The following is a 26244-nucleotide window of genomic DNA, read 5'->3' as shown; positions in this document are numbered from 1 at the left end:
TCAGGCTTAGATACTTTGAAACTCTATGGCCTGTCTTCTGATCTGGAGGTCCCATTACCTGGAGGGTGAACAAGCCCAATTTGACATCCACAATGTATTGGAATAATAGCATGAGAAATTAGAACAATGTTGCTCACTGCCATTTTGTTTAAGTTTACCTTAAGAACACAGGCTGATCACCTAACTCAGCTGGCTTTAAATGGTGCAAGGCTGAATGCATCAGTCCTGCTCAGGGATCTTAAAGTGAAAGTGAAATTGCTCAGTCTTGTCTGACTCTTTGCAACCCCATGGACTGTAGCCCACCAGGTTCCACGGTCCATGGGATTCTCCAGGCAAGAATACTGGAGTGGGTTGCCATTTCCTTTTCCAAGGGATCTTCCCAACCCAGGGATCGAACCCGGGTCTCCTTCGTTGCAGACAGATGCTTTACCGTCTGAGCCACACACACAAAAAAACCAATTCAGGACTCTCTCCCGGAGACTCTGGGAACTTTTAATCCATATTTATGATTCAAAAAGAAGGCTGAGTACCAAAGAATTGATGCTTTCAAATTGTGGTGCTGGAGAAGACTCTTGAGAGTCCCTTAAACAGTACGGGGACCAAACCAGTCGATCCTAAAGAGATCAAACTTGAATACTCATTGGAAGGACTGATGCTGAAACTGAAGCTCCAATACTTTGGCCACCTGATGTGAAGAGCCAACTCATTGGAGAAGACCCTGATGCTGGGAAAGACTGAAGGCGGGAGGAGAAAGGGACAACAGAGGATGAGATGGTTGGATGGCATCACCGACTTGATGGACATGAGTTTGAGCAAACTCTGGGAGTTGGTGATGGAAAGGGAAGCCTGGTGTGCTGCAGTCCATGAGGTCGCAGAGAGTTGGACACGACTGAGTGATTGAACAACAGGAATTCAAAATCTTCTCTGGTGGTTCTGTCAGGGAGTTTTGGGTACCACTGATCTCGCCTAATCCCTTTTCTGTCAGAACTAATTCCAAGTCATTCTGAAAAATATCATTTTCCTAGAACCATCAGAAAAAAAAAAAGAAACTTCTTCAGGGGTTCTTAGGCATCAACCAGCCATTCATTCAGAAAATTATTTATCCTTTAATTTAGTGTTACTCTTATAACAGTTTAAACTCATTTTTTCTCATCTTTTGATAGAGAACTTTTTTTTTAAATGTAGTCAATACTGTTTCTTTCCTGCCTTTCTTAGATTTCTGTAACCTTAACATCTGAACCGTTGCTGTTTTGAGGGACCAGTATACACTGATTCCAGGAGTGAGCCTAACCCAGCCCATGCCTGTTTTGTAATAAAGTTTTACTGGCACGCATTCAGGCATGTTCATTTCCATATTGCCTACAGCTGCCTTTGTGCTTCAGTTGCAGGGCTGAGTTCTTGTGAACATTAAGGGGACTTCCCTCGTGGTCCAGTGGCTAAGACTCCAAGCTCTCAGTGCAGGGGGCCCGGGTTCAACCCCTGGTTCCATAACTGGATTCCACATGCTGCAACTAAGAGTTCACGTGCCTCAGCTGGAGATCCTGCATGCCCCAACTCAGACCAGACATGGTCAAATAAATATGTAAAAAAAATGGTTTTTGGCTGACCTCTAGATTAGCACTTTAGAAAACAGGCATTTTTGTTGTTGTTGTGTTAATGTTTTAAGATTTTATTTATTTTTTAGTGGAGAATAATTGTTTACAATACTGTGTTGGTTCCTGCCATACATCAACATGAATCAGCCATAGGTGTACACATGTCTTCTCCCTCTTGAACCTCCCTCCCACCACCCACCTTCCCCTGCCCCTGGGTTGTCACAGAGCACCTGGTTGGGCTCCCTGCATCAGACAGCAAATGCCCACTGGCTAACTGATTTACACACCAGATAATGTATATGTTTCCACGCCGCTCTCTCAGTTCGGCCCACCTTCTTCCCCCACTGTGTTCACAAGTCCATTCTCTAGGGCTGTGTCTCTAGAAAACAGCTTTAGTATCCTCATCCAGGAGTTTAGGGGTAACCCTGTTATTTCCAAACTGGCAAACGCATGAAGCACGTGCTTAATCTCCACACTCCCCAGCATATCCCTTGCAGCGGCAGCAGCAGGTCTAAGTCAGTACGCAGTTTACACGTGTTTGCTGTCCACAGTCTTTGTGCTGCTTGTGAGGAGAGAGGGAACGTCTGCCTCCCTTCTTTGTGACAAGGTCAGAGGCGGTGGGAATCGTAGTGTCACCTAACAGAGATGGCGGTCACGAAGCCGTAGACACTGAGAAAAGAGGTCTGACACTACTGGGTGTTGGGGTTTGGTCCTTGAACCTGATGATGCTGCCTTCATCTGACTGCCGCCTCGGTGCCCATTCCCAGACCTTTAAGCAATGTTTGGGGTTTGTGCTTCCCACTTTGACATTTCACTAGAACAACCCCAGATGCTTTGAGGTGTTACAGTGGGCTGGCTAAGCGAAATTGTATTAAGACCAATATCATTAGCACAAAAATCCCCTCACTTATAAGGGGTCGATGTAAGCCACAGATAGATGAATCTGCCCCATGTACATACAAGTTCACGTTATAGCCAGCCATAGACGTATACAAAGAAGTCTATGTGTTTGCCTATGCTTATTCTATCCTAATTATAGATAACATTTTTTCACAATTGGTTGGCATTTTGAGTAAAGCTTTTTCAACTCCAGGAGGAAATGTTTCTCATTTTCGTACAAGACCCTTTATACTTTTTCCAAGTGGTTAATTTAATTTAATGTTAAATGTGAGTTTTTATTTTATCCTCTGAACCTCAAAATTTAATTGGTCATTCAAATTAGTGGATTTCTATAAGAATAAATTAAACTCATTGAGACTGTTGTTTGTTCAGTTAGCAAACAGTTTCCTAGGTTAAAATGATGGATTTCCTTGGTGACAAATGACAAGCTGGTTTCATTATTGACTTGAAGGGTAGCAGAAGCTCTTGTCTGCAAGGATAAGGGGCTGGCATGGCACCCTCTCCTCTTCCTAAGTACACACAGGCACATCTCAATGGTGGTGCTCATTTTCTGTCATCTTTGGGGCAGGGCTGGGTGTAATTAACTAGGATGTGAGCTCGACCTGCCCATGGGGTGGAACATTCCCTCAGGGCTTCAGATCCAGTTCCAGGTGTCAAAAATCTGGTTAACCAAGTAAGACCTGTGTCTCAAGGGAATGACAGTGAGTCATAGGACATCATTAAGTAAAGCAGCTGGTACTCAAGGAGGTCTAACTAGGACAGACCAGTAAGGGGTTTCCGATAGGCTGGGATCTGGGATCACATTCCAGCCCCTACAGGAAGGCCAGCCCAGAGGGCCTGGGGTACCAGACAGGTTTCTAGAGCAGGGACCTCCACATAGAGAACCCAAATCTCTGGTTACCTAAAGTGACCAGGGTCAGACAGAGCCCAGGCTTTTACAGGACAAAAGAGAACTACAGTAGAGTCAGAGCTGGATAACAGGAGAGGTGGCTTTAGAAAGTCTGTCGGACTGCCCGGGCAGCCCTGTGGTTACAGCTTCACCCTCCAGTGCGGGAGGTGTGGGTCTGAGTGCAGGGTCTCAGGGAGCTACGATCCCACATTCCTTGTGGCCAAAACACCAAAATATAAAACAGAAGCAATATTGTAAGAAGTTCAATAAAGACTTTAAAAATAGTCTATATCAAGACAGATCTTTAAAAAAGAAGAGAATCTGTCATCAAGCACATCTCAGATGCCAGGCAGTGTTCTGGATACTTCTTTTAACAACTGTAATAAAACAGGTACTGTTATTGTCCTCCATTTTATAGATAAGGAAACCGAGGCACCAAGACATTAAACTTGCCCAAAGTCAGCCAGCTAATTTTAGAAGTGGTACTAAAACTGAAGCAGGGGCTGCAGGAGGAGAAGGGGGCAGCAGAAGATGAGCTGGTTGGATGGCATCACTGACTTGATGGTCATGAGTCTGGGCAAACTCTGGGAGATAGTAAAGGACAGAGAAGCCTGGCGCACTGCAGTCCGTAGGGTTGCAAAGAGTCAAGATATGACTGAGCAACTGAACAACAACAAGGGGCTCCGTGGTGAAGAGTCCACCCACCAGTGCAGGAGACACAGGTTCAAACCCTGTTCCGAGAGGATTCCACATGCCACAGGGCAACTAAGCCTGTGCGCCACAGTGAAAAGCCTGTGCACCCCCACCCCCACAAAGAGTAGCCTCCACTGGCTGCACCTAGAGAAGGGCTCACAGCAACAAGGATCCAGCTGAAACACTAAAACCGAGGCAGTCGGATGGTAGAGCCCTACCCTTGATCATGATACTTTGCGGTCTTGAGGCAAAGTGCTTGTGTGTCTAACTCCAGCTCCTCACTCACTGCTGACCGTCCTCCCCTTGGTCCTGGGATACACAGAAAGGGCAGGAGCTTGTCTGTTGAACCTGATGAGAAGTTGGGGGGGCCCTGGCAGAGCCTGGCCTACAAACAGCTATGTTTCCAGCACAAAGCAGCTAGCAAGTTACAATGCGTCATAGTGTCACTGGTAAATATCAACCAGCGAGGAAGGGCGTCTAGCCATTTGAGTTTAGCAGAAAATAAGATCCAAGTGGCGAAAATGTCACATTGAATCCTCATCTCATGAACCACATGGGGCTGCCCAGAAGAGGAAGAAAGAAGACAATGTGGGGGTGTTCGTACAGGAACTCTAAAGCCAAAAATAGAACTTTTGGAAGCAGTGTTGCACTTTATCTGCAGGTAACTCTCTTTTGGAGAATTCTCAGCTTTAAAAGTTGCTTTTACCTTTGACAGTAAGGCTTCCCTAAGGTAGAGCAGCAAGGAAGCTCTCCTATAGATTATTTTATAACCAACATGTAGAAATAATTCAGTAAGCCCCAAATTCTACTTTCTCCATGCCTATCCCAGGCTCTTTTTCTTTTTTTAATTTAAATAAGCTAATAAACATGCCATATTACTCTACACAGAATACAAATAAATATGTGGTTCCATAGTTACTTGTTTTGTGTGTTTTTTAAAATTTATTTATTTTTAATTGAAGGATAGTTGCTTTACAATATTGCTTTGCTTTCTGCCAAACATCAACATGAATTAGCCGTAGGTATACAAATGTCCCTTCCCTCTGTTTTGTTTTACTGAATATTTGAATGGGTTAGAAAGCTGGGTGTTTTGCCACATTTTCCCAAAGTCATTGTTGAAACCTTAGCACTCATTTCTGTGATTTCAAAAGAGCAATATTCAGGTCCAATGAAGTGTTCAGTGCATTACTTCCTGAGGCAGTATTTTATGGGATAAAATAAGATAAGATCTCTGACAGAACTTTGACTTATTGTAATGAAAATAATTTTCTACTAGGGAATGTAATTATCTTCAAATTGATCTCCTGTTGCTCAAAAATAGTGAGGGTAACTTGGAAAGATAAGTATTAGAGTCATTCTGGTGATTCTGACTAATCCTTTTGAGTCAGAATTAAGATAAAATGCAAACGTTAAAAGCCCAATTGTAATAAATCTCCTCTGAAATTTTTAAACAGCAGAATCCTGTATTCTCCTGTGCACATTTGTGAATGTTACAGTAAAATTTATGCAAAAAAAAGTAATAGGACTTTAATAAAATTAATTGTTGCTCTAAATAATCGTTTCCTTAATTTTCTCTTCGTGTGTCTGTGGAGCTTTCAAAAGACTCCACACAGCAGCCAGTTGTGTTGCCTGTAGAAACATCTAAGACTGTGTTTTGTGTCTCTCTCGTCTGTGTGCTGAATAAGGACTGCTTAGTTATTAGAGACTTCTAGAGGCCTACATTTATATCGATTGCACCCTTTGCTTTCCATTTTAAATAATAAACCTAAGTCAAATTACCTCTTAATAATTACTTGAGTTCCTGAGTGATGATGTCTGTCACATCGCTTTATAATTCAGAGTAGCTCAAAATATTTAAATTATGGGACTTCTTACGACTCCAGGCACTTTTTCCTAGCTGCTAGTATTAGGAGAAAAAGAAAAAGATAAACAGGCACAAAAGAGTAAGAACTTGAATTATAGCACCTACTGTTTCTTTAGAGTTAATGTTTAGAGACCATTTTTCCAGACTCTCAGACTAAGGAAAAGGCGGAGAAAGGTCTGTGCTGTGTGTTAGTCTGACCGGGTCAGAAGTGGGGGCTTTGTTCTGTTAAGAGTGTTCAGTGTCTTAGGGGTTGATTTAGTTCCACTTAAATTAAACTTTATGACTTTCCTGCAGGTGGACGAAAGCCAAACTGGAGAACCGGGATGGCTTGGAGGAGAATTAAAAGGAAAGACGGGATGGTTCCCTGCAAACTACGCAGAGAAAATCCCAGAAAACGAGGTTCCTGCCCCAGTCAAACCAGTGACTGAGGTGGCCTCAACCCCTACACCCAAAGTGGCTGTGCGTGAGACCCCCGCCCCTTCAACTGCAACCCCTGCAGAGCCCTCTGAGACCCCCAACAACTGGGCCGACTTCAGCTCCACGTACGTGTTGGATGCCTTTTCTGATGATTTTTGGAATCCCACGTTAGTGATCTTTTAAGTGCAGTTTCAGTCCTTGGGTTGTACCTCTTGAGTAATGTTCATGGCCTCTTTCTCTGACTGGTCTTTTGGCGATTTGTGGATTGTGTTCCCTGAACTGGATTTAATTATATCATGGCTCAACAATGATTTTTCCCTAGGATAAAGTAAAGCCTATTACCCTTGTTTCATTCACTCATTTGTCTGTATCTTTCATTATTGTGGAAGAAATGGAGAAACACAATTTCCTAATAATCTGCTTGATACCCATGTCAGCAAATATTTAGAGTCATTTCCTGCATGGAGATAGCACTGTTTTTTTTTTTTTTTTGCTGGGCAGAAACAGAAATTGAATTTTGTCATGTGGTTTTGAGTAAGATAGAAGGCTGTTTCCTCTGAGGCTTTCCTCTTTCATCAGTCCTGAATAAGCGGACAGCGGGGCAAAGAGATGTGTGCGCTTGGCAGCTACTGGTGCCGTGCCCTTGGTCATCAGGAAATGGCATTAAAAAGAGTGTGTAAGCAGAGGTTTGAAAGGACAGATGGAGGGCTGCCATGCTGCCACTTATAGGATTGGTCCAGCTGTGCCGTTGGTCTAAAAATATTTTATACTGCCCTTGAAGTAAAAGTGATGTAAGAAATGTTTTAAATTTGTTTTAAAGTTTAACCATCTTTCAGCAAAAACAAATAGAAGGAAGGAGTTGAGGCATAATGCTGGAGAAAGTGGATCGAATAGAGCAAAGAAGGTGTGTAATGACCCAGGAGCAGGAGAAAGTAGAGGGAAGGATATAATGAACAGCAACAGCTTTCATACTTGTATTTTCACGTAAAAAAGTTGAAAGTGCTAAAGAAGGTCCTCCCTGTCTCATCTCTGCTAAAAAGTAGTGTTCCATTAGTGTGACTGAAACCACACTGAAATTCTTCTCTCCTGATCTTTTTTTAAAATTGAAATAGTTGATTTATATTGTTATGTCAGTTTCAGGTGTACAGCAAAGTGATTCACATACATATATGTATGTATATATGTATATTTTCAGATTCTTTTCCGTTACATGTTATTACAAGATGTTGAATATAGTTCCCTATGCTCCACAGTAAATCATGTCACTTAGATCTATTTTATGTATACTAGTTTATATTACCTTAAAATGCTCTGACTTTTTAAATTAAAGCTGACACTAAAATAAAAGACAAATACTCTTCAGGATTTCGTTTTGCTGTGGGTCTAGTCAGCGTGACTCTCTTGCTCAATAAATGTGTGGTCTGCGGCTCTCTGGCTATCCTCCTGGGCATCTTATTTCCAGACCTGGAATCAGGATGTGCCTGCCGTCTATCAAAGGAAATACTTTGATTTGCAAAATTGTTTATCTCTCATAAAGATTTTCAAAAGTCCATTGCATTTCAATTGGCAACTCACACAGATGTGTTAATTTACAGTTATAAAATCACAAAATTAACTGTTCCTGAGCTGCGCCCAACAGGTTGCTCTAAGGATACCACCTGTAGGGTTACCATGGTGTCCAGGCTCATGGCCCAGTGCCTGCTGTGTGGTGCTGGGACAGAGAGATGGTATTATGAGGCACCAGCTGCCAGCCTGGCAGGACTTCCTATATGACGCGAAACTTCTTTGTTGCTGATTTACCATTGTTGTTGCAAATGAAGATAATGATCACATGAGGGTGTTTCTCTGGTGCCTTCAGGTTAGAGTATTTCCCTCATAGGATTTCATGTCACCCTGACAGCTGACCAGAGTGACACAGTACTGTTCCCGTTTGATCAACCGGGAAATCAGGATTCAAAGAAACTACTGTCATTTGCCTGAGGCCCATCGCCAGTATGTGATGCTCTGACCCAAACCCAAGTCCAGTGTTCTTCCCCGCCCCTTGCTCTTGAACTAGCCCCACACACGTCCCGGTGTGTCTGCTGTGGGACGAGCACTGACGCGTTGGGAAGTCCTTGCCGCTCACGGCGTTGTGCTTCGCCTCCAGGTGGCCCGCCAGCACAAATGAGAAGCCAGAGACCGACAGCTGGGATGCGTGGGCAACCCAGCCCTCCCTCACCGTGCCAAGTGCCGGGCAGCTGAGGCAGAGATCGGCCTTCACTCCAGCCACGGCCACGGGCTCATCTCCGTCTCCTGTTTTAGGCCAGGTAACAGCATGGGCTGGGAGCGGGAGGCCCCCGCGTGCTGTATGAGGAGGAAAGATTCAGCCAATGCTTGTCGTCATTGTCATTTGGGAGTAAGCCTTGGGAATTCCCTGGCAGTCCAGTGGTTAGGACTCTTCATTTTCACTGCAGAGGGTTTGTATTCGATGCCCAGTCTGGGAACCAAGATCCCACAAGCCATGTAATGTGCCCCCTCCCCCCAAAATGTAAGCCTCATTATATGCATCTGGCTTGGCTGGCAGGCAAGGATCCAGTTCACGTTTTCCCAGTGGAGGGAGTCATGACTGTTCAGAGCAGGGTAAACTGGATTATCCTCCTGGATTGTTCAGGGAAGCTTCATTGATGACGTGGTATTTGAACTCCATCTTGAACAGTGGGTAAGAGCTGATTAGAAAGTGGAGAGGGCTGGCATGCAGACAGAAACTGCCGTGAGGAGAGAGGCTTACTTTAGGAGGTCAGAGTGTGATTCAGGAAAGACATGGGGTCCATCCATGTGGCCAGACCACTGAGTGTTTATCAGAGAAGATAGACTGACTGCAGATTAAATGGGAAGCTCTCAAATGCCTCATTAAGAAAGTAATTGCTGAAAGGATAATACTTCTACTTAACATGATAAAAGAAATGACATTTCTATAAGTAATTAGAGGAATTGCCCATCTGGCAGGCGTTTGGGGGTCAAGGACAGTTTCTGCTCCAGGAGCAAGCAGCTTGAACACAGCCTATAGGAAGGCTCATGTGGAGGTGTGCAGAAAGATTCGACAGGGGACATGGGGGGCGTGACAACAGTTAAAGAGGCGGGATCCCAACGCCTGTGGGAATAGGAAAGGAGAAGACTGAGGAGAGATTTGACCTTAAGGGGCAACAAGTCAGGCAGAAAGAGAAATTGACTTTGTGAAAGGAGGGAGTTGGATTTTCAACATGTTGATTACCAGGTGAGAGAGATACAGTCAGGCCTTCCTGTCTGGGAAATGGGAACACAGTCAGATCTAAGGAAATGAAGTGAGTGCTTCAGAGGAGCGAGAGTGCAGGGGGAGGAGGGAAACTGCACGCAGCGTGTGTCTTCTCTGACCTGGAAAGAAGGGCGGCTCTGGACAGGAGCTGTGCTCTTTGCCTTTGCATATGTCCCGCTCGGCAGGTAGCACACGTGTCATGCTCAGCGTGGTGACTCAGGTGGAGGAGAAGAGCGCAGGACCAGAACGGTGGATGGTGGTGGTTCTTGTATTATTAAAGCCGGTGGTCCAGGCAAAGAGGCAGGCAGCACGAATTTGCAATCTGGGAAAGAGGAGGATACTCTAGATTGCAAAGGGATACAGAGAAAAGGATAGGTGGGAAAGTGGGAAGGGTTGGTGAAAGGATAGACAGGGAGCCGAGTAGATGAAGGACAAGGAGCAGCTGTGGGGAAAAAGAGACTGAGAGTCGAGCATCTAAGGGGAAACAGCACTACAAGCAGAGAAAACACAGGCTGCTTTTTTTTTTTTTTTTTCTGGGAGAGAAAGGGTGAAGAGAGGTTGGAGAAAGAGGGAAGGAAGTTGAGGTTGTGCTTCCAGGCAGCTTTCTCGGGAGGGGCCCCCAGGGCCTGCGGGGCAGGCAGAATAGGAATTGAGCAGAGAAGGATGAAGCGTGACTTGGCTGAATGTAACCTGAGTCTGTGACTTGTCATCACATGTTGTCTTGGCTTTCTCCAGCAATACTGTATAGTTTGGAAGAACTGATAGTAATAGAAGCTATTCCTGTTACAATGATTACTCTCATAGCAACTTTGCAGATAGAGCTTATTAAATTTTCTTGAAGAAAGTGTCTGTGTTTGAGAGATGTGGAAGCAGGCCTCAACTGAGAGAGTGAATAGTTGAGAGGCCTGAACTGAGAGACCGAGCAGTTGTTTCAGGTCACACAGTTAGTAAGGCACAGACTTGGGGTCTGAACCCGGAGTCTGTGTTCTGCCTGATTCCAGGCTCTCCATGTGGGAAGGTGGAGACAGGGCAGGTGCAGCAAAGATGTCTCAGGGTGAGAGGTTACCAGCGAGGGCCCAGGTGAAATGGCAGAGACGAGATGGAAATGCCAGAGAGGATTAGGGGACCCAGAAGCGATGAGCTCTGCGCCCCAGGTGGGAGGCACCCCGTGAGCACGACTGGAGAAACGGGAGGTGGAAACGCAGTGGTCCTCAGGGTGTTTGCAATCCAGAGAACCCTCCTCTGTTCTGAAGACTGGAGCGAGTGGACAGTTGAGATGGAAGGAAATGGGGATGTCATGAGTCTGAGAAGACGAAAACCCATGGAGACCAGGATTTGGAAGTTGCCAGCATGAAAGCCGAGACTCTTCGATCTATCATAAATTCTCTGCTTATCAAGCATAATCATAGTTAAATGTCGTTATGAAAATAAGTGTCTTCTGAAGGCAAGTCCAGGTTGGTTCTGAATGAGCTGTCCTTGGGCTTTATCCCTTGTTCTTGTCCTTTTATGAATACATGTATAATTGAATGTTGGCGTATTTTTTTTATAATAGTATTGTCTTAAGACACTGTGATAGTTTTATGTGATAGTCTTTTAAGAGATAATAAATGCCTCCCCCTGCCTTTTCCAGCCGCATCTCCTATTGCACCCCTCCATGAGACTAGGCCACACGCACCCCCGGATCCTGCTCCTCCTCCTCGAACCTTGGCAGGAAAGCATCTCACGGTCGTGCCTTCCACCTGGAGTTCACTCCCCCCGAAGCCCTAGCTATCAAAATCCTTCTTGTCCTTCAAGACCCGGCTCAAACACTGCCACCTCTGTGAAACTCGCCCTGTTGCCTGCAGGCAACTTTCATCCCTCTTTTCTCTCTGTTCCCACCTTGAATGGTTGCAACCTCTTTTTAGCATATTTCCTTCTGCCTGGTAGTAGACATGGTTGTTTGTATCTCTTTCTTCATTAATCATGGGTTCCTTGGCCATGTCCTACTGCCCATTTTTATTGTGCTTTCTGCTTAATAAAGTATTTTAACCTGGATTATTTTAGGGAGGCATAGATGGCGTTCTGTTCATCTTCATATAGCTCTATAGTACGTGGGATTACAAAGAATTTATGCTTGCCCAACCCCTGTTTGTCTAAAAAGGAACCAGGACAAGCCCAACCCAACCCAAGACCTGTTTCCCTGTGTTCACCTAAACTAAGATATGAGTTGCTTACCTTTTGAGCTTTCAGAAGGTTTCTGCTCTGGTATTAATCCTTCACTAAACATCCAAATCCAGTTGGAAACTGGCACAAAAGGGATTGCCCTGGGCAACTTGAGAGTTAAAAATAGAACCAAAATAGAAAAGGCTCTCGGCCAGGTGCAACAGAATAAATATGATCTCCTAGCTGGTTTAAACAGAGGCTTCTAGATGGGCTGGCCATGGCTCTGTGAACAGGCTGGCAGGTTTTCATCTCCGCTTTGGGAAGGAAACAGCTACTGAGAACCAGGGGGCACGCGGCAGTCATGCTGCACTGCGGAGGGGAGGAGGAGGGGGAGGAGGCGGGGGGTGTCTTCTGTGGCTGCACATGCACACACATGTACCCATCGGAGGGGAGGTGACGGTGTTTGCATCACCTGGACTGATAACAGATCGCAAAGTGACGAGAGGTCCTTTATGTTCTTCCACGCAAGGGTGAAAAGGTGGAGGGGCTACAGGCGCAAGCCCTGTATCCGTGGAGAGCCAAGAAAGACAACCATTTAAATTTTAACAAAAATGATGTCATCACCGTACTGGAGCAGCAAGACATGTGGTGGTTTGGAGAAGTTCAAGGCCAGAAGGGTTGGTTCCCCAAGTCCTACGTGAAACTTATTTCAGGGCCCATAAGGAAATCAACAAGGTATGCTTGTATTCATCTGCTTCCACTGGATGAATGCCGTGTTCAGCATGAAACTGTTGTTTGCACTAGTTAGGATTCATAGATAGGAGTTGCTGGATCATTTTGTCTTCTGGGTCTTCTCACTACAGAAGTTAGGGCATGTATCAATAGAAGAGAGCCTCTTGCAAATGATGGTCCTTTGTTCCTCACTCAGAAGCCTGTGCATCTTGTTTTTCATTGACTTGTGCAAGAGGGAATTCTACTCTGAGACCTGGGACAGTCTCGTGGGTTTGTTGGAGATTCTGTTCCTCTTCATGCTTAGTATAGCTCAGTTGATAAAGAATCCGCTTACAATGCAGGAGACCCCAGTTCGGTTCCTGGGTCAGGAAGATCCGCTGGAGAAGGGATAGGCTACCCACTCCAGTATTCCTGGGCTTCCCTGTGGCTCAGCTGGTAAAGAATCCCCCTGCAATGTGGGAGACCTGGGTTTGATCCCTGGGTTGGGAAAATCCCCTGGAGAAGGGAAAGGCCACCCACTCCAGTATTCTGGCCTAGAGAATGCCATGGACTGCCTAGTCCATGGGGTCGCAAAGAGTTGGACACAACTGAGTGACTTTCACTTTCAGTACTGTGCCAGATATCCACAAATATTTAGAAGCCCGAAGAATTGGGGGAAATTGTTAGATGAGTGAATTATCTTTTTTGTTAAGAACCTTATGGTGTGGAACTTTACTCTGAAGGTTATTGTTCATTGTTCTAACCAAATAGATGGTCAAAATGAATTAAGAGTTTCAAGAAGAGAAGCTCTTCAGAAATACCGAATGAGTATGTCCGTCATACTTTGAAGGAGACCAGTGCATTGACTGTATCAGCAAAGCGAAGTGCTGACAGACAAGGATGTGAGCTTAGAGTCGGGCCACCATGGCCCTTTGTGATGTGTTTTGACTTAGCAAAGTGTATCTATTTCAACTGTAGATTATCAATGTTTTAAATGTGAAGTGGGGACTTCCTTGATGGTTCATTGGCCAAGACTCCAGACTCCCAATGCAGGGGGCCCAGGTTCAATCCCTAGTCAGGGAACTAGATCCCACATGCTACAACCAAGACCTGGACAAATAACTACTTTAAAAAAAATAATTATAAATGTTAAGCAGTTTTAAAAAGAAAATATCATTGTTATTTGTACTGTTTTCTTTGAGGATGAAAAGTAAAATTCAAATACTTTCCCCTCCCTCTTGTAGTATGGATTCTGGTTCCTCAGAAAGTCCTGCAAGTCTGAAGAGAGTAGCTTCCCCAGCAGCCAAGCCAGCCGTGTCGGGAGAAGGTGAGAACTTGAGTGAAATTAAGATCTTTAGACGGTGGAGGCGATTATGTAATACAAACAGTGAACATTGAAAACGAGGTTGGATTTCATGTTTAAAGAGTCTGCCTTAATTTGTGTTCATTATATTAAACCTGAGGGTAAAATGAGGTTTAGCTCCTTACAAAGTCATGGTACTTTACAGGGACTTTTCAAAATACAATCAGATATATTGCTCATAAAAACCAAATCTTCTGATGATGTTCAATTAAAAGCCCTTTGGACTCTTGAAAGAGGCCCATCAAAGTCACTAAGGATCAAGGTCTCTGAGCATCTCTGTAGCCTATTTGTGATGCTTGCTATTTTTCTGACTTACAGATAAGTATTTTGGTTTAAGGCCATAACTGGGCTGTTCGGTAAAGCTGTCACAGTAGTATCAGTGCCATTTGTACACAAATGAAACAGAAGTGTCATTTCTGTGTTCCATGGAAATAGCCATAACAGATTATTTAGGCCTAAAAATTTGAAGTGTTTCTTACACAAGTAATTAATTGCTTTGTTTCCCCCATCTTTACTTCGTGACACCATCTTTTGGATTATATTGGGTCGGCCAAAAAGTTTGTTTGGGTTTTTATAAGAGCATATGGAAAAATCTGAATGAGCTTTTTGGCCCACCCAATATATGCCAGTATATGGCATAAGTTTAACAATGAACAAAACCTACGTAATTCAGGCTCTAGTGGTAAAAATCTCAGGTCTTTCCTTCATCTGGTCTAGCCATTATCAGAGCACTAATTGAAGAATGAGCATGACCCAAGTCAGACAGGCGTGTCGGAGGGAGGAACAGTGTTTGTTGAGAACAGATGTCTAACCTGTTTTGTAGTAGTATTTCATTGTTTCCTTGAATACTTGCAGAATCTTTAGTTTGTTTGCCATTATGAGACTTCTATTCTTTAGAAACTTTGCTTTATGAAAACTAGAATTATTAAAGCAAGGGTTAAGGTTTAATGATGTTTCAAATAGTGACAAAGTTACTTTTTCAAGAGGAATTTCAGAAGTAAAAATTTTTTTTAATTTATAGGTATAGCTATAAAAAGCTTCATCATCGCTAAATAAATCCAGTATTTTTATTGTATCCAGTTTTTGCCATTACCACCAAAACAATCATTAGTATAGTTCTCTTCATACATTTTTGTCATCCTAATAACTTTTTATAGCCACTGTTAGGAGAACAAGGCAAAAGGTCTTTTAAGCATAGCTCATATAGTCAGTATTGTGTGTCAAGCAATACTCCCTTCCCCTGCTGGCCAGATCCAGTGGGTTACACCCACTAAGTCTCAGTGGTGTGCCAGAGTTTGCATCCTGGCTCTCACACTTAGTGACCATATAATTTTAGTCATGCCTCAACTTTCTCATCTGTAAAAGGAACATAATAATCACCACTTAAGGTAGCAAATTATTATGGGAGTCATGAGACAATAGTGTAAGCTTTTAGAATAAAGGTCACTAAGTGTCTGGTACTTGTATTTCCTTTTTGCTTCAGTTCCTAGATTATTGATGGAGCCACTTAGAGCAGTGAGCTTTCTCATCTGACAACAGTGTTGATGAATGTCGCTTTGTTTTGAAACATGTAGAGGCATCCATGCTTGAGGCCTCAATAAGTAGGTCACAGATGAACCACCCACATCCTTAACTTGGGCAACAGCAGAGAGTTATATGTCTAATCTCATTTATTACATCCATTTTACAGTGATTTCAGTATTAGAAATATTAGGAAAGATTTCTGGCTTCTGGAAGGGTATGGGATGTGTTTAGATATATTAAGGATGTGTTTATGAATACTGTATTAATGTAATCAGATTGAAAGTAACCAGTGATTCAGGCAACTAGTCATGTCCAAATCTTTGCAACCCCTTAGACTATACAGTCCATGGAATTCTTCAGGCCAGAATCCTGGAGTGGGTAGTCTTTCCCTTCTCCAGGGCATCTTCCCAACCTAGGGATCGAACCCAGGTCTTCCGCATTGCAGGTGGATTCTTTATCAGCTGAGACACCAGAAACCAAATTAAATAGATGGTCAGTTTGGGTACCTTTTAAAATATGAGCTTGGGAATGGCCAGTACTCTGTGTTACATGTCTGATGAGGAGGGTCTGAGTGGTGAGGAGCCCCCCATATCTGTCCTCCTGTCTCCCCATTTTCATTGGATCCTGAAGGTCTTCACAGATGCCTGGGTACACGCAGGGCTTGTAAAGCCACAGTCTTCCCAGTCTCCTTGGTATCTTCTACTGCAGTGGGAAGTTCAGCCAGAGTTCATGCTTCTGAAGTTCCTTAAGCATTTCAAAAGTGACTTCAAAATTTGGATCCGTTCTTAAGAAAGTGACTTTTAAGGGCAGGAATCACTGGGGAAAGGACTGATGGCCCAGGATCCAATCTTAAATGGCCAAACAAGAGCTAAGGAACAAGTAACAGAACAAAATAAAAAGGGAAGGTTTGAAATACTAAGAAATCAGAAAAAGGGATATATTAATGAAAAAGCAATGTCCTTATTCAAGCTGCCCAACTTTGATTTCCTTGTGCAGGAAATCCTTTTGCCAGTTTTAACGGTGGAGGTGTGTGTCACCGGTGATGGAGGGCTAAAGACAGAGAGGCTTCTGTTCTCCCTAGCGTGTTTGGATGACCTTGTATGTTGGGGGTCTGCTGGCCTCAGCTGAGGCTGAAGTGGCCCCTTGGAGAGCTGTCCACATTAGCATAAGCATCAGGATAGTTTGTATTTGCTAGTGTTTATTTTAGTTTCCATTAGTGCCTCCTGCAAAGGCTCTTAAAATTAGCCAGTGGAGTCCTCCAGACTAAATCTCTGCCTATTAATTGACATTAAGCTCTGCATTTAAGGACTATCATAAGAAATTTAGAAACCATCTATCATAAAACATTTTGGGTAAACTTAGTTGTTTTTTTAATTGCTTTTTTAAAAACGCCTGGGATAAAATGGAGAAAAAGTGGAAACAGGAAAGGTATGTTCATCTTTCTAGAAATCTTTTATTCTGTACCTAGTATAGTGTCTAGAATTTTGTGTCAAGTGATCTTTCTGAGATTATGACTTGGTTTCTAAACCTTAGTAAAATCAGGGGTTTTAGAAGAAAAATTTCCTCTGGAATGCATAGCCTTCACCTTCAAGACAGTAAACTTTAATTCTGGACCTTTAAGACTAAATTACATGAATAATAACATGTAAGAAACTGTGATTTGTCTTTTCATCTTGTTCAGAAAGGCATGATTATTTTCTGGGATTGGGTAGATACTATTTTTATCAGCAGCCCATTCTACCTGTTCCTATTTGAATGACAAGTAGATGTCCATTTTTAGCTAAATAATATGTATTTAAAATTGTGTGTTCTAACAGCTTCTGCCATCTGTGTAACATGGCCCAAAAGGACTTAGGTTTTCACCGAGGCACTTTGAAAAGCATCTTATTTAATTTACATAAAGGATATACCATATCTTAAAGTTTTCTAAAATGGTGACTTGGTACCTTCAAAAAGTGAATTACAGATATTTGATGAGCTTACCGAGAGCCTGCATGTCAGTGCCTCTAACTCTGGCATAACCTAGGCACTCAGTAAATGTTAATTCAAAGTAAACATTTGAAAAAAAGGTGTATATATGTATAACCAAATCACTTTGTTGTACAGTAGGAATTAACATTGTAAATCAATTGCACTTTATTTTTTTTTTAATTTTGAAGAAAAAAAAAGTAAATATAAAAATGCCAAGTAAAAAGAAAACATGGCATTAAGTCGGAGATCACTCTCTGTACTGTTATTGGTGGACATGCAGGGTTTTTGTTGTTGTTGTTGTTGCTGGGGCTGGGTCTTCACAGGAATTGTCTCCCTGGCTGCAATTGCTGAATTTTATGTGCAGGTTGGTCAATTTGGAGCCCAGGAGATTCTGCAACTCTGTGTTTTATCTGTGACTAGGCTTTCTCTTGACTGGACCTTATCCTAATGTCCTTATTCATAAACTTGCTTTTGCAAAGTTGTCTGGGATTTCTGTAAACAATCAAGCTCTCTTCGTATCTCAATATTTCTCCCCACCAGAATTTATTGCCATGTACACTTACGAGAGCTCTGAGCAAGGCGATTTAACCTTTCAGCAAGGGGATGTGATTTTGGTTACCAAGAAAGATGGTGACTGGTGGACAGGAACAGTGGGCGACAAGTCCGGCGTCTTCCCTTCTAACTATGTGAGGCTTAAAGATTCAGAGGTAAACCCACATTAACTGTTTCCTCTCCCCTTCTGTGCAGTGATTCTCTTTTCAGGGAGTCATGAGGTTTGCCGGTGGAACATCGTTGTTGGGTTTTGCTAAGGTCTGGAACGTGACTGCAAACACAGTGTGACGTGGCACGGTGTGAACTTGCCTAGTGGAGCTGCAGGGTCAGCCTTGGCTTCCCAACAGCAAAAGAACCCCCCCAGGGCTTGGTGGAGGCTGTCCTGAATGAGGCTGGTCTGCGTCAGCTGGGATAACGCTCAGGATTCCTCCCTGTTCCTGGATGTAACTGACTTAGGATTTAGAGTAAATGTTCTTGATTAAGTCTCCATGGTCACTGATCTGGGATACCCCAAAAAAGATACACAGCAGTATTTCCCCCATGTAAAGAAATGTACTTTGGTGATACTAGCCCCAGAATATTGGGTAGTAGAGAGTTTTATCTTTCATGAAACACAACATGGTTATACTTGAATACACAGCCAAAATATAAACCACCATAGTGAAATGAAAGCAATAAAATATGGTATCTCATTTGCATTGCATAACAGGTGGTTAACATCCTTAGTCATAAATGAGTTCTTAGAAATCTGTAACAAACACATTGATATATTCAGGGGAAGGGAGGACAGAAGAAAATGAAAAAACACAAGTGATTATGAGGATTAAGCATATATGAAGATGACTGAGCTGAACAGTACCAGAAGAAAAGCAACTATTTTATAATATCATATTACCAAAGGTTAAAAATGTATTAATAACATTTGTAGAGTTTTAGGCAATATACCCACATAAATACAAGACTGATGAAGTCCCATCTATATGAAAAGCGAAAGTGAAAGTCACTCAGTCATGTCCAGCTCTTTGCGACCTCCTGGACTATACAGTCCATGGAATTCTCCAGGCCAGAATACTGGAGTGGGTAGCCTTTCCATTCTCCAGGGGATCTTTCGGACCCAGGAATAGAAATGGGATCTTCTGCATTGCAGGCAGATTCTTTACCAAGAAGCCACCCATCTATATAATAGGGGGAAATCTATTACAGGTTGGACTCAGAACTATAAATTTTGGATATTCTTGTTCCTAGCAGCTCTAATTCGTTGGAATTATTTCAAAAAGTTAGTTGGATAAATTTATAATTTTTATATAAATCATGTTTACCACTAGAATTTTTATTTTTACCTACACAATAGCAAGACACGAGATTTTACTAAGGCCTTTGGCCAGGCCTTGGTATCTCCTGATCAGAGATTGAGCAGAGACTCAGTTTATTTTCAATGCTTACAAATTGGAAGTGGCTCCCAACTGTTGTTCAGTTCAGCTCAGTCACTCAGTCATATCTGACTCTTTGCAACCCCATGAATCACAGCACGCCAGGCCTCCCTGTCCATCACCAACTCCCGGAGTTCACTCAGACTCATGTCCATCAAGTCAGTGATGCCATCCAGCCATCTCATCCTCTGTTGTCTCCTTCTCCTCCTGCCCCCAATCCCTCCCAGCATCAGAGTCTTTTCCAATGAGTCAACTCTTCACATGTTGTTAAGGGGGCCCTAAAAATTCAGTTGCGTAAAATGTGGTCCTGAGATGATACCGAATTAATGCAATAGTGGCACGGGCCTCCTGGCATATGGGAGCCCATCTCCTAGTGGTCATTTCAAGTTAGTGGGAATTTCAGGTCATAAATGTAGCCATTTACCAGACCCATAGCTGCTTGGGGCACAAGGCTGGGCCTGGTGATAAACTGGTGATTCCACCTTCAGTCTGCCTTCTCTGCTTCCCTACAGTTCCCTGGAGTGGTTGTATTTGCTTTTTTGTTTTTGTTTTGGCTTTTTTATTCTTTTTTTAGGGAGTATTATTGTTGTTTGGGTTATTTTTTGTTTTCCCTTGCTTTGGTCTTGAGAGCAGCTTGCTGAAATTCCCCTGGAGGGGTTTGCATAAGTCTGCTTCCCCTTGGAGAATTTGGCCGAAGCTGGAATGAAAATACTTCTTTTCTGTAAGACAGTCATTATATTGTCCTCTGAAGACCAGGAGAGGGAAAATTCAACTCTTCTCCAGACCAGTTAGTTAGATCCAGTAAGAACCGTGGAGATGATATTTTAGAAGAGCAGAGGGAAAACATTACAAACTAAACTCAATTTCTGCTCCCATGCACAGAAACTCTTAAAGTGGCTTTACCTTTGAGATCAATTAAACACCAAAGCCATTACTTGTATTATCCTTTAACAAACTTAAGTTTTCTACTCAAACCATCCCAAGTCAGTAAGTTTAGAAAAAATGCACTGTGACGTTTTCTAAAGGTAAGTTGAATTGTAATGCTTTCTTAACTGTCGTCTTAAATTATGAGCCACCGAAAAACTAGCAGTGCTAATGATTTTTGGGCAAACATTTAGCTACATTATTTCATAATAATGAAAAAATCTTAAAAAATCTTTCATCCTACTTGGACATATAATTCAGTGCATAAGGCAATATCCTGCCAAAGTTAAAAACCAGACCGAGCCTCAGATACCAGAATTGACCCGTGGATGCAGGGAGGAGTTTGTCCTAAGCCTACTTCCCTTCTCTGCGCGAGCGGGGCTGGGGCACATTGCCTGGATCAGCTTTTCTGCGGCATTCTTGAGAAGTGCCAGAGCCAAACATGGCCATCTGAGTCTGTCTCAGCTTAAGTGCTGGCTGCGGTGTTTAAAAGGGAGCACATTAAAGTGGCTGGAACTCCATCACTGGGTTGCCAATCGCTTTGTTCTTTTTATAGAATAGAGAAAGTATATTATAAGCCTACAATGGGAAATTAACTGGCCTTTTGGAATATTGTAGCATTAGCATGCCTTCATGTTGATATGTAGCCTATGAAAATTCTGAGGGAGATGGGTATTATATATATATCTTTGTTAATACAGAAAGCATAATGAGAGTAAACATTTTAATTTGAACTTTCCCTGCTAGATGGTTATTGAATTTCAGTATAAATAAAGGGACAATGAGAAGTTGTGTTCCTGTTAGATAAATTACATATTTTTATTTTAGTTACTCTCATTTAGTTAATTAAGCCAGTCGTTTTGTTCTATTTTAATTGGAATACTTAATTTATTGGAAGATAGTGACACACGAGTGAAAATTAATTTGGAATAAAGCACTTTGTAACGACAGATTACGGCCTGGCCCCTGTCCCAGCCAAGTCTCTGCCGGCTTGGCTTGCTCAGCTAGTTTAAAATTCCATGAGTATTCATGAAGGAATTCAACCCTAGAGCACTTTTGGAACACTTAGTAGTTGGGGAAAAAATGGTCTGCTTCTATGCACTGTGTGTCCAGCATTAAGAGATTTAGCGTTTAAACGGTGTTAAGTTTGGGTAGAAAGGACTCACAGGAGAGAGTGACCACCTCTGGATAATAGAATGGGGGGCAGGGGTGTTTGAATCGCCACTGTCGTGTTTTCCTTCTTAAAAAAAAAAAGAAAGCCCTAAAGCAGATGTACCAAAATGGTAATATATTCACGTACTAAATCGGGGTGTTGAGCTCATGGAAGTCTACTGTAACCTCTGTACTTTCTTTGTCTGTGAAATGTTTAATAATTAACCATTTCGACATCAAACATGAGCTTAGTGTTTAGGATGTAGACTGACAGTCTTCCTGGTGGGGCAGCCCCTGTTTGATTTGACACAGGGACAGGCCACACTCGTGTTACACATAGTCAGTACCCGAGCCTTGGGGGATCTGTACAGTGCCACTCTGCTTATTTTTCTCTCAAGAAGAGAGTAAAGGCTGTGTGCTTTTCAGTACTTACTTTGCCCCATGTTTTCCTTGATATACATTGTAATGTCAGGAGGTAAAATGCTGCTGTGTTTCTCCAGAATGAAAAAAAGGAATTTAGGGTCTCAAGCGGGTTCGTGACATCATTCATCGTTTTTTAAGTTGCTTGACCAAAACTCTTCAGTATGCAAATGAGACCTTCTGCTCTGTTTCAAGGGCTCTGGAACTGCTGGGAAAACAGGGAGTTTAGGAAAAAAACCTGGTAAGTGACAAACCCTGATGATTATTTTTTCAATGTTTTTAATGTAATTGATAGTTGCTTCCCATCTTTTATTAGGGCTAGAAACCTTTTTGAAAAAAAGAAAGAAAAGTAAAGACTAAAGAATCTGACCTAAGAGTGGTTAGAATAGACCCTTTCCTTGGAATCCATTAATAATGTGTATCCATCATTATGAAATAAAGGCTGTTGCTTCACACATTGGGTATTAGGGACATTACCAGACAGAATGTTCTCTTGGGCTGTGAAGAAATAATTCAGGCAAGATGGTAGGACATTGTCACGCTTGAAACTGTAGGATTTGTGGTTGGCTGCTGCTTAATCCTTCTCTCATTGGGTTCAGTACTTTTTCCTTTCCTGAAAGCATATTCAGTCCCAGGATGTAAATAGTGGAGGAGATTAGAGGAGCCGCACGTATTGTCAGACAGTGGGGCTTATGAATTTAGAAGCTTTTGAGTAGTTTTCCTCAGGTATACAGTGAAGGTGCAAAATTATAGTCATCCCCCTGAACTCAAAAGTGTTTCAGTTTATTTAAACAAAAATTGCATGTTCTATTAATAGAAACATGAATGAAAGAAGAAGGAAGCAGCTGGGAAGTCATACGGTTGGTATGGCCTGTCTTCCTCATCTAGGTCACTTCAGCCCTTTTGCAATCTCCGCCTTAAGAAATTGCAGGTTGAGAGTCACCACAGCGCCAAGAGAGGGGCTTATGTATCTGTGCCTGGCGCTCGGTCTCCAGACGGGCTCACCTGACAAGGAAAAGTGGGGTTTTCGGTAGTTGTAGGACTTCAGACTGACTCAAGATATCAGAGCACCCCAGTCAAATCTTTGTTTTAACCCTGAGTATGCTATGGGGTTGGCCAAAAAGTTTGTTTGGGTTTTTCCATCGCATCTTACAGGCTAACCTGGATGAACTTTTTGGCCAACCCTATACATTTTGAATGGTCATTCCAAAGGGTCCAGAGGGGCTTAACATCACACTGAAACCAGCGAGCTGTTCAAAAAAAAGGAAAAGAGTATTGAGGCAGGTTACCAGCTACACAGGCCAGGTCCTTTGAGCAGTAGGAACACTGGGGGCCAAATAGGGTAATAATTTGGATGTTTTCCGAATTGAAAACTCTTTGGAGTCTAGAGCTAATCCTTGGTGGGGTAGGGGAGAGTTCTCATAGCCAGCACAGATTTCCCATCTTGGGCTCTCAGGGGAGCCCCAGACATGTGTGAGCTGGGCTTTCTCTTGCTTCCCTGAGTTCTGGGACACGTCTGACAGGGCCAGCCTGCACCAGGACGTCCCAGTGCTCCTAGTGTGCTGGCCGCTGGCTACAGAACAGGGTCGGGTGGGTCGGAGGGGCCGGGTTATGTTCCTTAACGCAGGGAATGCTGTCAGAGATGGGCCTTCTACTTCTCTCCTTCTGTCTGTCTTTACTTCATTCCTTGTGTCTTTATCTCTGTCTTCTGAGAACAGTTACGACGGGGAGAGAGCGTAGAGGAATAGAACAGTCTGTTCCGTCTTGCGTCTAGAAGTTCACAAGGCAGTCCCTGCGATGCGCCAGAATTCAGTCAGAGAAGGGTTTTGTCCTTTCGTAGTCGACATCCTGTGCCAGGAGAAGTGTACTTTTTCAGAGCCTGGTCTGTGGTACTGCTGGACTTTTTCCCATGAAGCTGTTCAGTCAGGAAAAGTACAGAACTGTTTTCATTTTTTTTTTCTGTGTGGAATTGCTGTTTTGCTTAAAACCCCCTCTTGACTCTAGGATCCTCCTTTAACTTGCAATAAAAAGAAGTAAACTGCTGTTGATGTGATCCCTAGCTGGTATTCAGGGATCTCCCTTAAGGCGTCAGCCACAGGGGAAATGGTCTTGAGGACGGAAGAGAGAGGCTGAGGAAAATCACAGTGTAGAAGTCAAGCCAGTGCCTGCCCCTGGTGGCTTCTCAAGAACACAAAGTTTGTCTTTCTGCTGTTCCTGGCAGGGGGAATGGCTTCACTTGACTTCCTTGATTCACTCAACCATCCTTCCGTGGACCATGTGATAATAATAAGCCCTGTGTGGGGGGCCGAAGGCAGTGGGGATGAATGAGGCCCAGCTGTTGGCATCCTGAGGGGGAGGGGGAGGGGTGGGGAGTTTGTGGGGGCAAGCTGGTGGGCTCCAAGAGATGAGGGGTCCTCGGGCACACTAGGCAGAACCAGAAGGCGAGTCCAGTCCCGGAGCACTGCACTTGCCTTGCGGAGAATGGGGGCCCACTGGGCCTTCTTCGTTGAGTAGAAAACCAGCCCTGTGCACTGGCTTTGAGGACGTTTACCTGTGAGCCTGGGAGGTGGCTGTGTCTTGGCTGTCCTTCTCCTGACTCTTAACGATGCACTATACCATGTTTGGTCTTGTTTTCCAGAAATCGCACAGGTCATTGCCTCCTACACAGCTACGGGGCCTGAACAGCTTACCCTGGCCCCCGGTCAGCTGATCCTGATCCGGAAAAAGAACCCAGGTGGATGGTGGGAAGGAGAGCTACAGGTTAGTGTCTTTTCCATTTGTTTAAAATCCCCTGCCCAGATTTCAGTATGCAATATTTCAAAGGGATCCTCAGTTCAGTTCAGTCGCTCAGTCGTGTCCGACTATTTGCGACCCCATGAATCGCAGCACACCAGGCCTCCCTGTCCATCACCAACTCCCGCAATTCACTCAGACTTGCATCCATCGAGTCAGTGATGCCATCCAGCCATCTCATCCTGGGTCGTCCCCTTCTCCTCCTGCCCCCAATCTCTCCCAGCATCAGAGTCTTTTCCAATGAGTCAACTCTTCGCATGAGGTGTCCAAAGTACTGGAGTTTCAACTTCAGCATCATTCCTTCCAAAAGAAATCCCAGGGCTGATCTCCTTCAGAATGGACTGGCTGGATCTCCTTGCAGTCCAAGGGACTCTCAAGAGTCTTCTCCAACACCACAGTTCAAAAGCATCAATTCTTCGGCACTCAGCCTTCTTCACAGTCCAACTCTCACATCCATACATGACCACTGGAAAAACCATAGCCTTGACCAAAGGGATCCTGTTTCATGGGAAAGCACAGATACCCGCACACTGTCTGAATCCTGCATTTGTGTAACAAGAGATGCCACGTTCTGTAAACCCAGTTTGTTCCTAAGCCTTGGGCAGCCAGGAACAGAAATGTGAGAGCTGAGAATTCTTCTGAAGATGTATGTGTATCTGCTGGGTTCTTGAGTTGAGACGGTGAGTGGTGGGAAGGAGAGAGCTCACGATGGAGTGTTTCATCCTTTACTGTCACAGCAATCCCGGAGCAGAGCTCCTCCTCCACGGTGCTGAAAGGTGTGAGGCCACAGTGGCCTGTAGTCAAAGCCACATCTGTGTGGCACAGCAGTTTTAGTTCGTGTGTGTGTGTGTGTGTGCGTGTGTGCGTGTGTGTGTGTGTGTGTGTGTGTGTGTGTGTGTCTGTCCTCAGTTCATCAGTCTGTTGAGGTAAACCTTGATCAGGAAGGCAAAGATCTACATTGTGGTGAAATAAAGAAATACAGCACTTTCTGTGTATATGAGGCAGATTAAAATTAGGAACTAAAGTGCCAGAGAGTGAAGAGTGAGCTGGTGGACTAAAGAAAGGTATCTTGGCTGGAATAGAAGGTACAGCCTGGAGTAGCCAAAGGCAGAACTTCCCCTGGGAGCCCACTGCTGGGCAGCCATTAAAAACCCCATCCAGCAGGGTAGACAAGATACAGTTTATTGGTTCAGTGTTCCATTGGGGTCCTGGAATCCATTCCCCTCATCCTTTAAAAAAATTTTTTTGTTTTTTAAATTTACTGATATTTTTTGGCTGTGCCACACAATTTGTGGGATCTTAGTTCCCCAACCAGGGATTGAACCAGGGCTGTGGCAGTGAAAGCACTGTGTCCTAACCACTGGACTGCCAGGGCTTCCCTCCCTTCCCTTTTTAATATGTCTCTTCCTTCATTGGGTAGGGGAGGCCTTCCGCAGACTTGTGGTCTCGTTTCCTGTAGAGAGTTGTCGCCTAGTGGCCTTCCCGTCCATAGGTGACTCCCCTGTTCTGAGACTTAAGGGGGTCCCATGGCCCTCCTCAGCCTGCTCACAGGTGCGCCCTGTTGCCCTTCCATGCATCTTGCCAGTCTGGCTCTCACAGTGACATCTCTGCTCCGGCCTCGGTCGGTGATCTA

General features: G+C 43.7%; 1 protein-coding gene across 23 annotated transcripts in view; it reads left to right on the top strand.

Annotated features, from left to right (window-relative positions):
• ITSN1 (intersectin 1) overlaps positions 1-26244 on the top strand; it is a 251652-nt gene that overhangs the window by 156296 nt on the left and 69112 nt on the right. For 18 of the 23 annotated variants that reach the window (XM_027978032.3, XM_060416051.1, XM_042229370.2 and 15 more), the window contains 7 exons: positions 6236-6483; positions 8505-8664; positions 12301-12506; positions 13727-13809; positions 17881-18047; positions 22014-22059; positions 24457-24578. In XM_027978032.3, the coding sequence (XP_027833833.1) occupies positions 6236-6483; positions 8505-8664; positions 12301-12506; positions 13727-13809; positions 17881-18047; positions 22014-22059; positions 24457-24578 (1032 nt within the window). The remainder of the gene's footprint in view (positions 1-6235; positions 6484-8504; positions 8665-12300; positions 12507-13726; positions 13810-17880; positions 18048-22013; positions 22060-24456; positions 24579-26244) is intronic. The other 5 variants (XM_027978041.3, XM_060416069.1, XM_042229411.1 and 2 more) reach the window with 1 other exon arrangement.

The sequence above is a fragment of the Ovis aries genome, chromosome 1 (assembly GCF_016772045.2).
Source record: "Ovis aries strain OAR_USU_Benz2616 breed Rambouillet chromosome 1, ARS-UI_Ramb_v3.0, whole genome shotgun sequence".
Classification (NCBI taxonomy): domain Eukaryota; kingdom Metazoa; phylum Chordata; class Mammalia; order Artiodactyla; family Bovidae; genus Ovis; species Ovis aries.
The sequence above is the reverse complement of the archived record's forward strand: the minus strand, read 5'-3'. Positions and strand labels throughout refer to the sequence as shown.